At 38.3% G+C, this 18,918-nt stretch overlaps 1 protein-coding gene across 2 annotated transcripts in view; it reads right to left on the reverse strand.

Moving 5' to 3' along the window:
- Positions 1–18,918, reverse strand: part of SCEL (sciellin) — a 210,237-nt gene that overhangs the window by 76,043 nt on the left and 115,276 nt on the right. For both annotated transcript variants that reach the window (XM_064270007.1, XM_064270008.1), the window contains exons 5-8: positions 16,303–16,371; positions 11,030–11,104; positions 8,871–8,951; positions 6,539–6,604 (exon numbers count right to left, since the gene is read on the reverse strand). In XM_064270007.1, the coding sequence (XP_064126077.1) occupies positions 6,539–6,604; positions 8,871–8,951; positions 11,030–11,104; positions 16,303–16,371 (291 nt within the window). The remainder of the gene's footprint in view (positions 1–6,538; positions 6,605–8,870; positions 8,952–11,029; positions 11,105–16,302; positions 16,372–18,918) is intronic.

An 18,918-nucleotide genomic window follows, 5' to 3' on the forward strand; every position in this document is an offset into this window, starting at 1 on the left:
ATAAGTAAACAAAATAAACAAACAAAAAAACCCTTCAAAACCCAACTATAAGAAAACAATCCAGAAAGGGCCACATAAAACAGAGACTACATCAGCCTGAGACTGGAAGAACTAGATGGTGTCCAGCTACCACTGATGACTGCCCTGACAGGGAATACAACACAGAATCCCTGATGGAGAGGGAAAACAGTGGGATGCAGACCTCAAATTCTCATATAAAGACCAGACTTAATGGTCTGCCTGAGACTGGAGAGGCCCCAGAGGTCATGGCCCCAGGCCCTCAGTTAGTCCAAGACTCGAACCATTCCTGAAGCCAACTCTTCAGATAGGAATTGGACTGGACTATAAGACAGAAAATGATGAGGGTGAGGAGTGAGCTTCTTGGCTCAAGTAGACACATGAGACTATGTGGGCAGCTCCTGTCTGGAGGCAAGATGAGAAGGCAGAGGAGGACAGGAGCTAGTTGAATGGACACGAGAAATACAGGGTGGAGAGGAGGAGTGTGCTGTCACATTAGGGGGAGAGCAGCTAGGGTTACATAGCAAGCTGTGTATAAGTTTTTGTATGAGAGACTAACTTGATTTGTAAACTTTCACTTAAAGCATAACGAATAATAATAATAAAAAAGCAAGTAAAAAAATAGGCAAAAGATTTGAACAAATACTTCATCAAAGATGATGTATGAATGGTAAATAAGCATATGAAAAGATGATCAACATCATTAGCCTTTGGGGAAATGCAAATTTAAATCATGATGAGATACACTACACACCTATTAGAATGGCTAAAATAATTTTTAAAAAACTGACAGTTCTAAATGATGGCAAGGAAGTGGAGCAGCTGGAACTCTTATACATCAGAGGGAATGAAAAATGATGCATTTTAAAAACTGTTTGGAGTTTCTTATTAAGTTAAACATACGCTTATTACATAACCTAGCAATGTCACTTGTAGATATTTACCCAAGAGAAATGAATACATATGCTCATGCAAAAACCTTTGGAAACAACCCAACTGTCTCTCCTTGTGAGTGGATAAATGAACTGCGGTCTATCCATACAATGCCATACTGCTTTGAAAAAAAAGGAAGGAACTGGTGATACGTGCAATATGATCGATGAATCTGGCATGGATTATGCAAAATGAAAGACACAAGATTCAAAAGGCTGTATACTGTATGATTCCATTTATGTAACACTCTACATGATACATGAGAGAGGAGAAAGAAGAGAGGAAGAAGTGTCTCCATTTCTCAAGTATGGGGACAGTCCTAAGTACAATGCTGGTCCTTTTACCCCCACCTCTCTGCTCCAGGCTCTCTGGAGTACAGCCACTAATGCCACTGCTCGCCTCACCCGCACCACACCACACCCAGGCCTCCCTGCCTTCCAGAATCTTCTTGCTCCACAGTCATTTTCCTCTCTACCCCACAAAATCCAAACCTCCATTCCCTCAGTGCGCTCGAATTTTACCCAGTTTTAGCAGGAAAGAAACTTGATTTACGTAATTGATGCTATGCTTTGAATGACAAGAAGACAGTACATTTAGCCCGTCAGAGTGCTCATGGTTTCAACTGAGGTAAGTTTTATGACCCTGTAATTGGTAGAACTTCAGGCAATATTATTAAACAGTAAAATACAATTTTTTTTTTTTTTAAGTAAACTGATTTTTATGGTTGGGGCAGAGGGATTTGTATCTTGAAGGATATTTTTGGCAGAGAGCTTGACCCTAGTAGCTATCCTGATTCTTATGGGTTCTTCCTCTTCCCTACTTCTGGATGGTTCCCTTAAAACTTCATCTCTCCTGGCAGTGGAAGAGGCAGCAGGGGCTCCAAGGGATGGTGGGGTGGTAGGAATCTAAATTGGAGGGAGCACAGGTACTTTTTGTTAATGGTTATTGTTGTTGTTTAAAAGCATGGGTTGCCTAAAATCAGTGTTAGGAAATCAGGGCTATTTATGTTGTCCCCACTGGACTTAGGAAAAAGTAACTCATTTTTAAAGGTTAAAACCTTCATTTACACATTCTAAATTAGCTTTTCTCACATGCTATTCAAACAACACTCTCTAAAAATAATAAACCTTAATTCTAGCTAATGTTTTAATTATTTCGAATGCTTAGAATGAGTAATCTAGACATTTGGGTAAGATTTTAAAATCACTGTGCTTTAACATTTTACTGATTGGTTGTCTTAGAATTTAACGTTTACAAAACAGATTCCAGTTAATATAAAGAACATTTTTGTAGAGATAAAAAATAGAATATATTTGTTTTTATTTAGGGTGACATCAAATTTTGTAGAGGGTTTGGTTCTAAAATAGTTAAAAACGTTTCAGCTTAATAAGAAAGGTTACATTTTACCATTTATAGTCACAGGCGGAAAAAATAACTGTAGTGCAAGGTTGCCATGGCAACTCACTTATCAATCAGGGTTCCCCCCCTTCATCAAACTGGAAATGAAAACCACTGAAGGAAAAGGGGTTGAAACAAATAAGGATGCAAAATTATGTTGGTATGTAGCAAACATTTAACTAATTTTCCTAGGAGTGCTTTCACTATTTTAATTTTGTCAGATACCATGTATTTTTTTCTTTGCCTTTGATAATAATTTCATTAAAAAACCAACAACACATTTCGTTGTTGTTGCTGTTGTTAGGGATGGCTTCATTGCTGTTCCCAAATCACCATAATTGGCAACAAACATATTGTCAGTTAAGCAAGTCCCTTAATTCAGCTTCAGTAAATTTCCTAAATAAGATTTACATGGCATTTAACCATTGAATCTCTAAATCTCTTTAATATTTATCCAAAAGGGTGCAAGAGGCTTTCAAAGGTATTCATTCTTAACTAAAAATTTTGTTTGATCACCCAGGTCTGGACCCTTGCCTTGCAAGTTTAATCTGATCTATCATTTAGAAAATAATATTTGTCTTAGAAAATTGAATATGGCTATTTTAGAAAATTCAAATTTTCTCATTTAAGCTAAAATTGAGCTCACAAGTCTTATGTTAATAATATATCTATATTACATCCAGACATAGATACAGCCATAGGGCAGCTATGAGTCGGAATCAACTCGACAGCAACAGGTTTGGTTTGGTTTTGGGTTATAAAGGTAAATATAGAAATAGATGTGGGGATAAAAATAGACCCATATAGTCGTAGGCATAGATATACCTATACATTAGATATGGATATACACATACAAATAGATATGAGCCTAGGTGGCACAAATAGTTTGTGATTGGCTGCTGCCTCAAAGGCTGGCAATTCGAACCTACCCAGTGGCTCTGCAGAAGGAAAGTCCTGTTGATTTGCTTCCATAAAGATTACAGCCAAGAAAACACTATGGAGAAGTTCTCTGTAATGCATAGGGTCACCATGAGTTGGGGCAAACTCAATGGAAGCTTTCAACAAAAACATACAGATAAAGGTATAGGAATAATGAGTTCTTCTCTTGGTAAGAAAGCTTCAGGCCCTTTGGGGACTGTTTACTTCTTGCAGATTCCTTATAATAAAAATAACTGTGGAGAGTCAGGAATAGGAGAAGGATATGGAGTGTGTGGCTAAATGCCTCCATGAATAACTGTATCCTTGGCCATGAGACCAGAACTGGACGGTGCATGGCTACCATTACTGAACATTCTGATCAAAGATTCTATAGAAGAACCCTGATCAAAAGGGGGAGAATGCAGGACAAAATTTCAAATTCTCATGTGCTCCAGACTTCTGGAGACATGAAGGCTGGAAGAGCCCTTGAAACTACGCCCTCGGATAATCTTTAAACCTTAAAACAAAAATATCCCCTGAAGTCTTCTTAAAATGAAACAATAGCTTAGTTTAACCAGTGAAGACTATCTGGTTTGAGCATTGTACTCTTTTAAGACCTATCTATATGGGATCAAAGTGACAACAGCAACTCAAAAGATTAAATAGAAACTTGGGGGCAGTATGTTTATGTTAATGAGGGTGGAACAGCTCAGAAAAGGAGGATGAGATTTGTTGCACAGCCCAAAGAATGTAGTCAATGTCACTGAATTGTACAGGTAGAAACGGTTAAATTGGTGTGTTTTGCTGTGTATATTTTCAACAACAACCAAATTCAAGAAAAAAAGAATTTTTTTAAACCCACACCAAAAATAAATACATAAAAATCAGCGTGAAAAAAAAAAGTGATAGATTTTAATTCAAACACAACACCAAGACAAGTTCTTAATCCAAACACAGCTAAGGTTTATTTCTTCCACAGGATATAAGTCACAAAATGATTTATGATGTCAAAGGTGACAGAGAAGCCAAGGAAACAAAGGACAGGACGAGAGCTTATTTCTATAATGATTGTAAAGTCTGTTGGTCTTTTTAGATGTACTGCACACAGAGGGGTGTGGGGGAGGAAATGAAATTTCAGGAAAAAATTAGGTGGTGAGAAAAGTAAGGTTCACAAAATTAAGAACAGAAAAGAGATTGAGGGTGTTAGTATTAAGGAAGATTCTTTTGAAGAAGATGGGAGGGGATGCAAAAGGGTGAGGGAGACCACTGTATAAAAGAAGGGTGAAGGGAAATAAGTTTAGCATTGAGATATCAGCCAGTGTTAAAAATCATAGCCCCCCATTTTTATCTGTTTTTGACCTATTTTCATTTTCTTTGGGCTTTTCTGGGAACAAAGATCTCTTTTGAAAGCTTCTACTCCCTTTTATCATTTAATAATTGCTTCTGCTTTTCAAAATTTACTAAAAAGCCTATTTCTCAGCCCTGGGAATGCACTGGCATTAAAGGTGAGAAACAGGAGCTGTACTTTCAGCTCTTCCAAAGAAAAGCACTTTAGAAATCAAAGGCATTGCTATATTGCTATTATTCTCACCTTCCCCTGAATGCTTGGCATGACATTGTCTCTGATCTGCAAAGAGAAGTCTTTCATTTTTGCCATTATATTAATAACCTGTATCTCTAAAAAAAGGAATGGATATCTAAATTGATCAACCCAGTCCAATCATCTTCTTTTTCCTTAATTCTGGTGCTATGGAGCTGAGCCAGGAAGCAGAAGTAGGAGCACTGTAACTTATTTCATCTTCTATGTAAATTGCATCCAACGATGCATAAATTCTCAGGGCATATGGCCAAGCCCCGTCAGTTCTATGCAAGCAGAAATCCACAAGCTCAACAGGCACTGAAAACATGAGATGCTAACTCATGAATAATCCTTTCATATTTTTATACACTTCTATAGCCAGTCACTTATTATAATGATCATTTGCATTAATATTGGAATAATGAATAGAGGACAAAAATAAGAAGTTATTTTGGAAATAACCAAAAAAAAAGAAAACCCATTGCTGTTGAGTCAATTCCAACTCACAAATTATCAATATTTCTAAGAAAAGTGTCAGTTATTGTCTATCCAGGCAGAATTAGAGGTATCTTACAACACTCAGGAAACAATAGTAACTATCAGATCCAGTTAATATTTTCCGCACATAGGCAGGTCCATGAAAGTTACCACTCACAGGGAAATAGCTAATAAAACCTGAGGGGAAAGAAACATTTAAACTAGAAATATAGATAGTTAGAAGCCACCTGTAGCTGATCAGAGTTAAAAAGAAAGAAAACAGATGCAATGACAGGTGTGGAAAAAGCTACTTGATCTTTTTTGTCTATTGACCAGCTAAAGTGCACACATATCCTTATACAGCCAACGTAAATTATAATAGAAGACATGCATTTATTTGGAAATAAAAGAGATGTTAAAAAGCTGCACAGAGATGAAATTTTAGGAAATAAACCAATACTAAACAAATACACAAGTTAATGCTCTCTCTTCCAATTTTTGGAATGGAGAAAATAGATCCCACTGAAACATGGAAACATGGTAAAGATATTCTAGGGGTTGGCGACATGAGAGCATTTTTGGTGACCTGAAAGCAAAACCAAATCAGAGCCCTATTTTTCTTTCTGTGCTAGTGATGCCATAGACAATAAGAGTTCTACATGTGCACCTGCTCCTTTGCATGCTAGAATGTAAGCTCCATGTTTGGTTCACTGATGTATTCCAAGAATCTAGCACAGAATCTGGTATATAGTAGCCATTTAATAAATATTTATTAAATTGAGTTGCTGACATTCCTAGCATAGAAATTGCAGAAAAAGTTGTCCGCCACATAATCTATAATTTTAGTTACAACTATTGCTCGCAACAAAAATAAAACAAAAAAAAAACACCCAACTAAAAAAAAACTTCAAGTTTACAAGGAACTTTGCAGGTATTTCCACCCAGTGCTCTGTGTTCATCAAGCATGGAAGCAGCTGTGCACTCCCGCCTGGGGCTTGACTCTGCTCTTGACCTTTGTCACCTCCTTGCTTCTGTGGCTTGCTGAGTTTCTTGTACCCCAGACCTCATTCTCACTGGGCAATGTCTCGTTCAGAGCTCCAAGTTCACAAAACTGCCTCCTATTTATTCCAAAGCATACACAATGATATGTTGTCAATACCTGACATGTTCTTCCATCGAATTACACAGCGATTACATCTGACACATTTCCCTTACCTCCTGCTTGTTCCTGGGCCTGAGGCAGCATTATAACCTGGAGGGGGTGGTGGAAACCAGGACTGTCTGTTAAGAAATGACATTGGTTATAAACATGGTCCTTAATAAGCCTGATCCCACCCACATGTCTGTGAATAAAAGCTGAAAATAATTTGATAGTTAAAAAAGGCAACATGATTGTTTTATACAAGGCCTTGGAAATAGAATGAAAACTATTTTATAAATGAAATAGAAAGTGACCTATACTCCAAGCCATCTGCTATCCCAAGAAAGTTCCTTTTCTCATTTCTTTTGGCACTAAACAATGTGGACATTTCTTTAAAAAGAAATCTGAAACAAATCTGTAAAACAGTAGCATTTATGAATTTTTTAAGTGATGGGTGCTTGGCTGTTTACCATGTTATTCTATTTTTCTCTATATCTGAAATATTTCATAGTAGAAACAGTAATAATTTGATGTTCTATGTAAAATATGGTTTTAAAAAACTGATAGAAAATCCTGAAAAGTAAGAATATAAATAAACTCAGACATTAGCAAAGGCATCGGCAATTAGCAAAGAGTTAGCAATAGGCGGTAAGAAATATCTCCCACTAGAGAGATGTCTTCACCTTACTAGGACATAATTCTATGTTTTTATTTTTTTATTGTACTTTAGATGATGGTTTACATAACAAACTAGTTTCTCTTTAAACAGTTAGCATACATATTGTTTTATGAAATTGGTTATCAACCCACAACATGTCAACACTCTCCCTTCTCAACCTTGGGTTCCCTATTACCAGCTTTCCTGTTCCTTCCTGCCTTCTGGTCCTTGCCCCTGGGCTGATGTGCCCCTTTCGTCTTGTTTTGTTTTATGGGCCTGCCCAATCTTTGGATGAAGGGTGAGCCTCAGAAGTGACTTCATTACTGAGCTGAAAGGGTGTCCGGAGGCCATGCTCCCAGGGTTTCTCCAGTCTCTGTCAGGCCAGAAAGTCTGGTCTTTCTTCTTGAGTTAGAATTTTGTTCTACATTTTTCTACTAGTTCATAATTTTAATTGGCAGAGAGAGAAAGCCTGGGACAAGGAAGTCAGGAGAGCTACCTGTAAATTCTTAAAGTAGGTGTATTCTCTGAGGCATGACAGGACAGAACTAAGACCAGGTAGGAGTAAAATCAAGATAAATTTCAGCTCAAGTTAAGAAGATACTCATCCATGAGAGATGGTCAAAGGTGCATCTCAAAACAGCCATGGTCTTATCATTGGCTTCAAGATCCTGAATCAAATCTAACTGGTCAGAGCAAAGGTACTTGCACTGGGTAGTAGACTGGGCTGTTGTTGTGTGCGGTCGAGTTGATACCAACTCATAGCGACTCTATAGGGCAGAGTAGAACTGCCCCAAATGGTTTTCTAGCCTGTAATCTTTATGGGAGCAGACCGCCAGGCCTTCCTCCCATGGAGCCACTGTGTAAGTTCAAACTGCCAACTTTTTGATTAGCAGCTAAGCGCTTAACTATTGTACCACCTGACCTTAAATTTCCCTTCCAAACTTAGGAATCTGTTTTTAATTCACAAAGAGTTGGAAAGATGTGAAATGTGGGTCCAAAAGGAAGATAAATCACATTTTTTTAGATTCTGCAAATGCGATAGAACCCTCACTGCTGGAAAAATAGTCATTTTTCTCTCAGAGGACTACAGCTGCACCAGGGCAAAGTCAGTCAGTCCCCCATCAAATATTTATTAGGCACCAAGCTTGTGTCAGGCATGGTTTGGGGTGTAGACAGAGGTAATAAGAAAAAACAAAACACCAAGGTTCACAAGGGCTTGTTTTCTGTGCACCATGATGTACTAGCACTGTATTCCCTTCAAGATGCAGGAGTCTCTTCCACCACCATTTTCTGACTCATGAAGATTTCTGCTTCCACAGGTCTTGCTATTCCACTGCACTTACTAGGTAAGTGGAACTTAGCAAAAGCAGAATATGGGAGGCCACACAGGGGAAGTCAGAAGATGCAATAACCACACAAACATAGATCCCTTCATATAGAGTCTTTGACTCTGTCTTTGGAAGTAGGGTCAGCCCAGCCACAGAGCAGAAGAGGCAGCCCCTGAAGCAGGCACATGGAAAGATACAGCGACCCAGGGACTCCAAGGAGCAGACTAGGGGGTAATAAGTACTAAAGTTTGACGTCAGCACAATGCAGGCACTAGATCCTTGTGAAAAAGTGAGAACAAAGAGGAAGTAACTCTGAATGCTGCCCGGAGCCTTGGTGGATGATTTCGTTCAGAAATAGGATAAAGAACAATCATTCTTTAGAATATCGGCTAGAGGCAAATTACAACCAGCCCATTATACCTCTTTTTCTTTACAGGAGTGGTAGCAGAGGTGGAAGCTGTGGTGTTGGTGGTGTTTGTGCTGAACAAATTGCCAGGTTGCCTGTTTAACCACAAGAACAAAAAATAATCACATTCCTGAAAGTTTTTCAGTCTACCCCAACTTTGAAACCAAAACCAAACCAAACCCAGGGCCGTCGAGTCGATTCCAACTCATAGCAACTCTATAGGAGAGGGTAGAACTGCCCCATAGGGTTTCCAAGGAGCGCCTGGTGGATTCGAACTGCTGACCCTTTGATTAGCAGCCGTAGCACTTAACCACTATGCCACCAGGGTTTCCCCCAACTTTCAAAGGCCTAATAATTGACTCATATGTCTCACCTGCTCCCTATCCACCACCAAATACTTCACTTAAGGATTGAAGAATAACAAAAGATACCCTTCCATAATTTGACCTATTTCATAAATTACCAGTTTCTCATATAACTAAATAAAATGGAAGGAATTGAATGAATAAGTCATTCATCATATGACATTATCTGTCCTGAATCCAGAAAAATGAACTGTGGTATGCTATGTATTCACATATATTTTTAAAGTCTTGGGATTATATTGCGACTCTTACATTGCAATTTTTTTATATTAAAAGCATTAGTTTGCTAAAGAAAACAATTTAGAAGTCCCAGCATTTTTGTATCTCTACTTAGTATTTATAAATATATTCAGACCCTCAAAGAATGGAAGTGACCCTGGCCTGTTTCAGCCACTGAGAGATGTGGTCCAGTGCGAAAAATTAATATGTACACACAAAGGAAAAAACTAAAAACATTTAAAAATTACCTAAATGGGTCTGCCTATAACAGCCAGAAGTATATTCTATGTTTCAAAAATGTATTTCTTTTATATAGATTGTTAAAAACCCATGACTTCAGAACTCCCTGAAGCAGGAGTTTGGGGGTTGGGGAGGTGAAGTTTAGGGAAGGAAGAGTTTATTGCCATGGTGAACGGGAGTCTGTAAGAAAAAATAAAGCATCTAGATTAAAAGGAAAAAAAATGATCTAAGTTTTGGGGTTTGGTTAGAGCAGTGGTCTGCAAACTTTTTCTGTAAAATTCCAGACGGTAAATGTTTTAAGCTTTGCGGACCAATTCAGTACCTGTTCTTGGCTGAAAAGATTGAAAAGAAAAAAAAAAAAAAACCTGTTGCCATTGAGATTCCGACTCATAGTGACCCTATAGGACAGAGTAGAACTGCCCCATAGGGTTTCCAAGGCTGTAAGCTTTACAAAAACAGACTGCCACATCTTTCTCCCAGGGAACAGCTGCTGGGTTCAAACCATCAACCTTTCAATTAGCAGCCAAGTGTTTAACCACTTAACCACCAGGCTCCTGTGCTGCAGAAATTGATAATATCTAAGTTTTTTTTTTTTTTAAGTGGGTGGGTGTGGCTGTGCTTCAGTGAAACTTTGGCCTGAAGGTCATACACCTCCAGCTTATACCATTGAATTAGCACATATAAAATATTATAAATATATACACATTTTATTCTTAAAATGTAACTTCAGTTAGAGAAGTACATATGACTTTGTTGATTCTGGTGATCTAAATGCAGACAGGCTTCTGGTAAGGAAAAAAAAAGTTTGAGCAGCGATGAAGAATTGACACTTGCATCTATCTGCAATTATCCATGAATTTAGAGTTATTATTAAAAATTAGCCATTATTTGAGAGCAGGAAGAAATAAATTTGATAAGGTGAATCTATGATCTTTTTAATCTCTTGTATCAGATTCTAAAAGAATAGTTTTCCTTCAGAAGATCTGGCATCTTTTAAGTCCAATGTTTTTACTTGTTGAGTACGATAATTTTCTTTAGCAATGTGAATGCAAAATTTGCATTTACATGTATTTCATAATCTTGCCACCAGGGGAATTTAAATAGAAATATAAATGTGATTAGAATGATGACATGAAACTAGGAGCTGCTTTGATTTTTTTAAGCCAGCCAGGATTGTGTTTTTCTCTAGCCCTGTAGCAAGGAACAAAGGCTTTTACTCCAGAATTTCAGTATCAAAAACATAGAGGATAAGAAGTTACAGAAAGATATTAAGCAGGAATGAAACAGTTTAAGTATAAATTATGCTTAGAAAAATGTTGCCCTTGAGGTTTTCCCAAGTTAGTACATACCGACACCTATTGGTTAGTCGGTTATCCAAGGTACTGGCCTTGTGTGTTTTAGCAGCATCTTTTCTGTCTGAGATCCTTTATAAAGAAATGAGACAAAAATTTGGATAAACATTTAGATTATTAAACTCCTTTGAGAACTTGTCCATGCTAGAGTAACAACGCCATGTAACCTTTCCTTAATAACAAGCACTGTTTTTCAGGTGTTACATTTTAGAAAAATTTATAGTAAAAAAAAAAAAAAAGCTAAGACAAAAAAGATGAGGCTATTTTTACACAGTTTTAATTTCTAAAAGTATGCTCTTCTGTTTGCCTTTCTGAGCACTGATATCATTAACTGTTTTTGTAATCCTTATTATCTTATCAGTGACAGTAAAAGGGATCAGTGGAATGCTTAACTATGTTTTTAACATTTCGTGGTAGAAAAAAAATGCTTTGTGTTTTTTGTCAAACCCATTCTATTTTCTTGCTGAGCACACAGAAAGACTATAGTTCTCAACTTCCTTTGCAATTAGGTTGGGATCATGAGATTGAATTCTAAGCTAAAGAATATGGACAGAAATGTGGTATGCCACTTCTAGACCCATCATAAAAGCCCCAGCACCCTCCTGCATGCTGGTTGTCCCCCTTTCATGGTGGCTTTGGTGCCAACAGGCTAAAGATAGCAGTATTAAAACATAGAAGGAACTTAGGTCCCTGAGTGACAGCATGGAGCAAAGATGCCCCCCCCCCCCCACTTCTCCAGTCAATCACATTGGACTCTAGTGAAAGCAAGCAATAACCCTCTATGGGTTAAACCACTGAGATTTGGAGTAAGGAGCTTGTTAAAATAGTTACTTTGCCCTGACAAATTAGCTTACTTTCACTAATACATTTAGTTAATAGTTCCAACTGGAACATGCCAGGAATCATGAGGATAATGCCAGACTTGGCAACATTTCCTTCTTTGTACCCGGGGTCGCCATGTGTTAGAGCCAACTCTACGACAGTTATCTATCTAATGGCCATTAGGTCTTTAATCTCAGGTCTCATCAAGGCTGGTAGATCTAGAAAAGCTGGGTTTGTCTGTTCCTAGCGTCAGAAAAATTAGGAATCCTTCATACATAAGGCCACCCTAAGTCAGAGTTGGCTCTACAACAACTAACAACAACAATAGTCTCCGTGACAATGGTGGAATCTCAAGACTGCAGCACCTATTCTTCTCCTTCCTTCCCTCACACCAGACTGAAAGGTTCTTCCTAATACCTGGTGCTATCTTCTGGAGCATCCTTCAGGCTTACGTGACACGAGAATATACCAAAGTTTCCCTCAGGAAACAAACAGTCTGACTAGCCCCTTCTGTTGATTCCATACTATGGGTCTACCATACCAAACCAAAAACCAAACCCATTGCCGTCAAGTAGATCCCAACTCATAGCGACCGTGTAGGACAGAGTGGAACTGTCCCATATGGTTTCCAAGGAGCACCTGGTAGGTTCAAACTGCCAACCTTTTGGTTAGCAGCCATAGCTCTTAACCACTACACCACCAAGGTTTCCATGGGTCTACCATAGCTCTCCTAAACTTCCACTTTTACTCTCTACTTTAGTACAGGTCTTCATAAAAACCCTACTTGCTAAGACGGACACTCACTTTGATTCTCTTAAAAAAAAAAAAAAAAAACTCATGTGGGAAAAAATATGATAGCTATATGGTAGAAATAATTTCCATTTGTAAATGTCATTTTGCCATTTGTAAACAAAATATTGGGTAAATAACTCTAACAAGTTTCTATTAGTCAGCCCTAAAACACAGCTTTTTCTTATAGTGCATAATGCCAGAAACCATTAACTCTTGAATGCAGAAAGGGGAAATGAATAACTGGTTAGGACACTCCTGAGCTCCACATTCTCTATACACTGTTCACAATACAGGTGGTAACGTGTACAGAATCCTAGAATCTGTGTACAAAAAACTTCAAGTCTGAGGAGATCATCAGGCCAAACACTATGATTACATAACACCTGCACTAACTGCCACTGAGCCCTCTGGGCTATTTAAAGTGCCCTTTGGTAAATCATAGTCAATCATAGGTAGGACTGACAGGCTTAAGTTTTCCTTGAAAACTCTATTCAGACTTTATAGCTATCTCTGAGGCCCTCATATAAGATAAAAGTAATCTTCTGAAATACTATTCTGATACGCTGAAAACAACAATTTGTTAAAAACAAACAGAATATCAAATATTCTCAAGGTTTAAAGGTGAGCTTTGATGTTAAATTAAGCTGATAAAAATTCTACACTATAAATCTACATGAATAATATTACATCTAATAATAAAAATAGCTACCTACCACTCTTTGCCAGTCATTTTATATACAGCATTCCCTTGGTATCCACCGGGGATTGGTACCAGGACCCCCGTGGATGCCAAAATCTGAGAATGCTCAAGTTCCTTATTTAAAAAAGTATAGTATTTGCATATAATAACCTAAGCACAACTTCCTACATACTTTAAATCAACTCTAAATTACTTACAATACCTAATACAATGTAAATGCTATGTAAATGGCTGTTATACTGTATTGTTGAGGGAATAATGATGGAAAAAAAAAAAGTCTGTACGTGTTCAGTACAGATGCAACCATCGTAGGCCTAAACATCAGCAACAAACTAACTGCCCCCCCGCCCCGCCTCCCCGGGTATTTTCCTTAGGATGTTGGCTGAATAATTCGCGGTGAGGAACCCGCGGATACGGAGGACCAACTGTATATTCCTCTACCCTTTAAAACAGTACTACGAGGTAGGTGTAATTATTTTTATTTTATAGATCTGAAAAAGTGAAGTCTCAGAGAAATTGGATGATTCGCTCTTGGCCACACTACTAAAGAGTGGCAAAGAGAGAATTTACAGTATTACTGTTCACTTCCCACAATTTCTTGCTTGACAGTGGAGATCTGTCGATGGTAATAGATTTCTAAAGCACCATTCCAATACATTCATCATTTTATTATTGTTTAGGCCGATGAAATTTGTATTTCTCCGGGAAATTAAGTTTCTGTCAACTTATGACACAAAATAGGTTGTTTCAATAGGAGGCAACCTTGGAGGCAGGAAATACCCAAACAATGTATTCAAAAAGAGAATCAAAGGAAAAGTTGTACTTCCACTTCCGAACACTAGGCGTCTCCCTTGGTTTTCTAAATTCAGTCCTTTTAACCCTTAGGATTTGGGATTGTTAAAGTATGCTGTGTAAAAGATTTTTACAGCCTAGGAAACCTTAAGGGGCAGTTCTGCTCTGCGCAGTAGGGTTGCTATGAATCAGTATCGACTCGACAGTACAGAACACCACCACCTATACTGTGTTCACTTGCGTGCTACATATACTATTGCCTACTTACGCTTCTTTAGCATACTCATGTTTTTACCTACATATATATTTAAGTCTCTTCAAATATAAACTCGATACTTTTCTCATACTCATCTATACTATGTACATGTGTGCATACACACACACACACACCACTCACACACACTGTGGATATTTGACCATCTTCCTTTTAAAATTATTTCATATCTCGAATTTTGGGGTAGCCTGTCTTTGAAATTTCTACTCCTGCTAATTGGGCTTGTCTTTCTTTACTGACTCCTGTGCTTTCTCTTTCTTTCTTCTGTTTCTACATGTACAGAGATGTAGCTTACTATGGAAGAGAGGACCCCCTTGGAAATAAGCTATTCAGGTTACTTCTCTCAAACATGCCACTGAAGCTGTCCGTAGATGATTCATTTAATCTCTGGCCCCGTTTTCCAGTGTATGAAAAGATTTTGAGTTAAACTGGTGGTTCTGAATCTTGACTACATGTTAGAATCACTCCATCAACTTAAAAAAAATTGCCCGAGTCCCATTTCAGAATAATTATGTCAGAGTACTGGGGTTGTGGGCTAGTGGATCCAAGGCATCAGTAAAGATCAGAAAGGCCCTCAGTGGTTCCAATGCACAGTCAAGGCTGAGAATGACTCCGCTAGGTTGCCTGTGAGGCCTAGTCCTCTTCTAACATTCCAAGGTTCTGTCCTGAGTGGCCTGAGATAAACTTTCAGACAATCTACAAAAGCTTAGGTCTCTCACATATCCACATTTCATGAGGCTTAATTAACTCACTTTTAAATTCATTCCTGAAAATAGGGTTTTCTTCTCAACTTAGGAGCTCACTAGGACAGCCTGCAAAGCCAGGGGTGAATGGACAGCGGTATTTTGACTCCTCCATGCCCTACTGTGGAGATGGAGATCTTTTACATACACTTACACAAACTCGTGTTTGTCAGGATGATAATTAAAAGGAGAGGCTGATCCTTCAGGGATACCAATGCTGACTGTCTTCTTTTAGGGAGAATGACTTGAAAACCTATGAATAGTGCAGATGTATATACATTTGCAATATTAACAAACACTGACACGATCTAAATATGGAATATAATAGATTAAGTATCAGGATAGCTGCTGAAAGTCTAGCAGGTGCCGTTTTTATCTACAACAGCAGCACGTCTTTAGCTGTAGGGAGTGAGCTCAACCATTGCTGGCCTCAGGTGTCCATTGTGTCTTGACTCCAATTAAAATTGTTAACTTTGCTCTTTACTTATGCTCATTAAGCATCTCTAACAGTTCTAAAATAAAAATGTGATTTGTGGTATGTACACTTTAGCCTGAATGGAGGTGTCGCCGTTTTTTCTGCAGAGATGAGCCCGGACCCTCTAAGCGAGAACTAACAACAAGCACAACATAAAGGACTCATTCTATAAGCCAAATGGTTACTCTAGTGCCAAGAGAGTAGTTTCCGTTTCTAAAGTAATGAGCTAATGCCTTTATCCTGGGTGTGTCAAAACTATTGTGTTATTAAAATTTACAGTATTTCCATAAAGTAATTGGACAGAAGCTGCTATTCTTTCACCATCAGGATGGAAGAGCCAAAAGCTATTCATCTTCACAAAAATAATTACACTCTCAATTTTAAATTGAACTGACAGATTCCATGCATGTCCGCTATAGTTATACCAGTTTCTCTCAGAATTTTTTATATCAATCTACTCTTATCAGGATATGAGAGGAATAGTCCATCTAGTCAAGATTTTGTGAGTTTGGAAGAAGGAAATGATTCAGTCCTCATGTCACATCTATCTTGAGATAAAATATCAATGGTTCAGTGTTTAAACTGGAAAACATTAGAATATCTCATAGCTTTACAAGAAATGGGATTCAACATATGTTATAGATTCTGCTTAGATGGTTCAAAATACCTTACCTGTCTAAAGTATCATCAGATTTGTACCGGCTAATTGTGGCCTTTGGCTCTTCTCTCTCATTTGTTTTCCTGTAGCCAAAAAATAATAATAATAACCAAAAGACAAGTACATTAGCAGATAAATAGTTTATAAGACCTATCATGCATTTGACAAAATGTTTACCAACCAAAGTAGAAAATGTACATGTTACCAAGAAAAGAGAGACTTTGAGCACCCAAATTCTCCAAAGTTTTGACTTGGGTAGAATAAATTATGGAAAACCTAACTCCTCACCCTACTAAGGGATTCTTCCCTGGCTCCAATCACTCCTAAGTACAATATGACACACTCAAATTGGGGATAAGGATATGTAAAACAAACAACACAACATGCAAAATGGTTAATAACTAATATGTACTCTTGTCAGTGTTGTGAATTTCTACATAATAGAAACTTCTCAATCCCTTCTAATCAGCTTTCTTTTTTTTGCAGAGTTTTAGCAGTGCCATAAGGCAGCACAATGGGCTAAGTACTTAATTGCTTTATTTGAAATTCAGCACCGTGGACAGGGTTGAAAAAGAAAACTGCTAGCAGAAGGAAGAGAGGAAAGAAAGGAAAAGAAGAAACAAGAAAATCTGGGAAAAATTAAAAGAAGAAAATGGGACAGAGAGAAAGGATGGAGGTAGTCAGGAGATGAGGAGAAACAAAGCTAGGACAGAAGGACGGCAAGAAGGGAGAGGAAAAAAAACGAGCAAAAAGGGTAGAGGAGAGGGAGGAAGAAAGAAGAAAGAGGACAAGAAATAAGGGAAAGGAGGATAGGAGACTCAAGACTAAGGATCATAATAATCAAAGCAGTGACATATCTTGATGAGACTGATAAAACGGAAAAAACAAAGCCTATTTAATACCTCATATAACCCTGTAACCCTGTGATACAGGAAAGCAAGCTATTTAGGAAATTACTTTATGATTTACTGTGCTTGCATTTTAGAGTATATTTGAAGGAGACAGATCAAATTCAGGGAGAGCACAGGAACTTCTAAGTTGGGAAAGCTTATTTCCAGGTGTTAGAATCAGGAAAGGCTTTGTGGATGAGGTGTAGTTTGAAGTGCACCTTGGAGGATAAATAGTAACATTTTCAAACAGAGGGAACAGCTCTGGGGTAAGCAAGAAAAATGTAAAGAAAAATACTAAATGCAACTCCCCAAATTTTTAATCAAATCCCAGAGTGAAATCATGGTATATTTCACCATCATGGAGTTCCTGGGTAGTGCAAATGGTTAACTGAAAAGTTGGTGGTTCAAACCAACCCAGCGGTTCTGTGGAAAAAAGACCTGGTGATCTGTTCCCGTAAAGATTACAGCCTAGAAAACTCTATGGGGAAGTTCTGCTCTGTCACATGGGGTCTTATGAGTCAAAACTGACTTGATGGCACATAATGACAACATACTAAAATACTTTACATGTACTCTTAGAATATAAAGCTATGGTTTTCATTTCCACATTTCAAAACGAGTATGCATGCTCTTTAAAAATTCTAGAGAAAGGTAGATAAAATAAACGAAGCAAATTCCCCTGGCACTAAAATGACTAGGCCTCCTTTATTTTTGGTAAGATAGGTGATGTGGGTTAAATTGTATCCCCCAAAATATGTGTCAACCTGGTTAGGCCATGATTCCCAGTACTGTGTGGTTGTCTTCCATTTTGTGATTGTAATTTTACGTTAAAGAGGATTAGGGTGGGATTGTAACACCCTTACCTAGGTCACCTTCCTAATCCAGTGTAAAGGGAGTTTCCCTGGGGTGTGGCCTACACCACCTTTTATCTCTCAAGAGATAAAAGGGAAAGGAAAGTGAGCAGAGAGGAGGACCTCGTACCACCAAGAAAGCAGTGCCCAGAGCAGAATGCATCCTTTGGATCCAGGGCCCCCGAGAAGAGACACTCCTAGTCTGGGAGAAGATTGATGAGAAGACTGACAGAGAAAGAAAGCCTCCCCCCGGAAGCTGACACACTGAATTTAGACTTTCAGCCTACTTTACTGTGAAGAAATAAATTTTTCTTTGTTAAAGCCACCCACTTGTGGTATGTCTGTTATAGCAGCACTAGAGGACCAAGACAATGGGGGACAACTGAGAAGTCTATAATCTTTATAAGCATGAGGACTAACGTGAGGGCAAGGAAGCCTGGTGGTGCAACAGTTAAATGCTCAGCTGCTAAGCCACCAGCAGCTCCATGGGAGAAAAGACCTGATGATTTGCTTCCATAAAGATTACAGCCTAGGAAGCCCTATGGGGCAATTCTACTCTCTCCTACAGGATTGTTCTGAGTCAGAATTGACTCCATGGCACCCAGCAACAGCAAGGAGAGGGCACAGATAAAGTGTCCTCTGGATCCCGGAATTCAGTGAATTAAACCTGGTATTAAATATTAGGAATGGTAAATGGCTACTTTGGGTAGAAAGAGCCCTGGTGGCACAGGTTAAATGCTCGGTTACTAATTGAAAGGTCAGCGGTTGGAATCCACAAGCCACTCCATGAGAGAGATGTGGCAGCCCAGTCCCTTAAAGATTATAGCCTTGGAAATCCTATAGGGCCATTCTGCTCTGTCCTATAGGGTCGCTATGAATTGGAACTGAC

Source organism: Loxodonta africana, chromosome 17, assembly GCF_030014295.1.
Source record: "Loxodonta africana isolate mLoxAfr1 chromosome 17, mLoxAfr1.hap2, whole genome shotgun sequence".
In the NCBI taxonomy this organism is placed as follows: domain Eukaryota; kingdom Metazoa; phylum Chordata; class Mammalia; order Proboscidea; family Elephantidae; genus Loxodonta; species Loxodonta africana.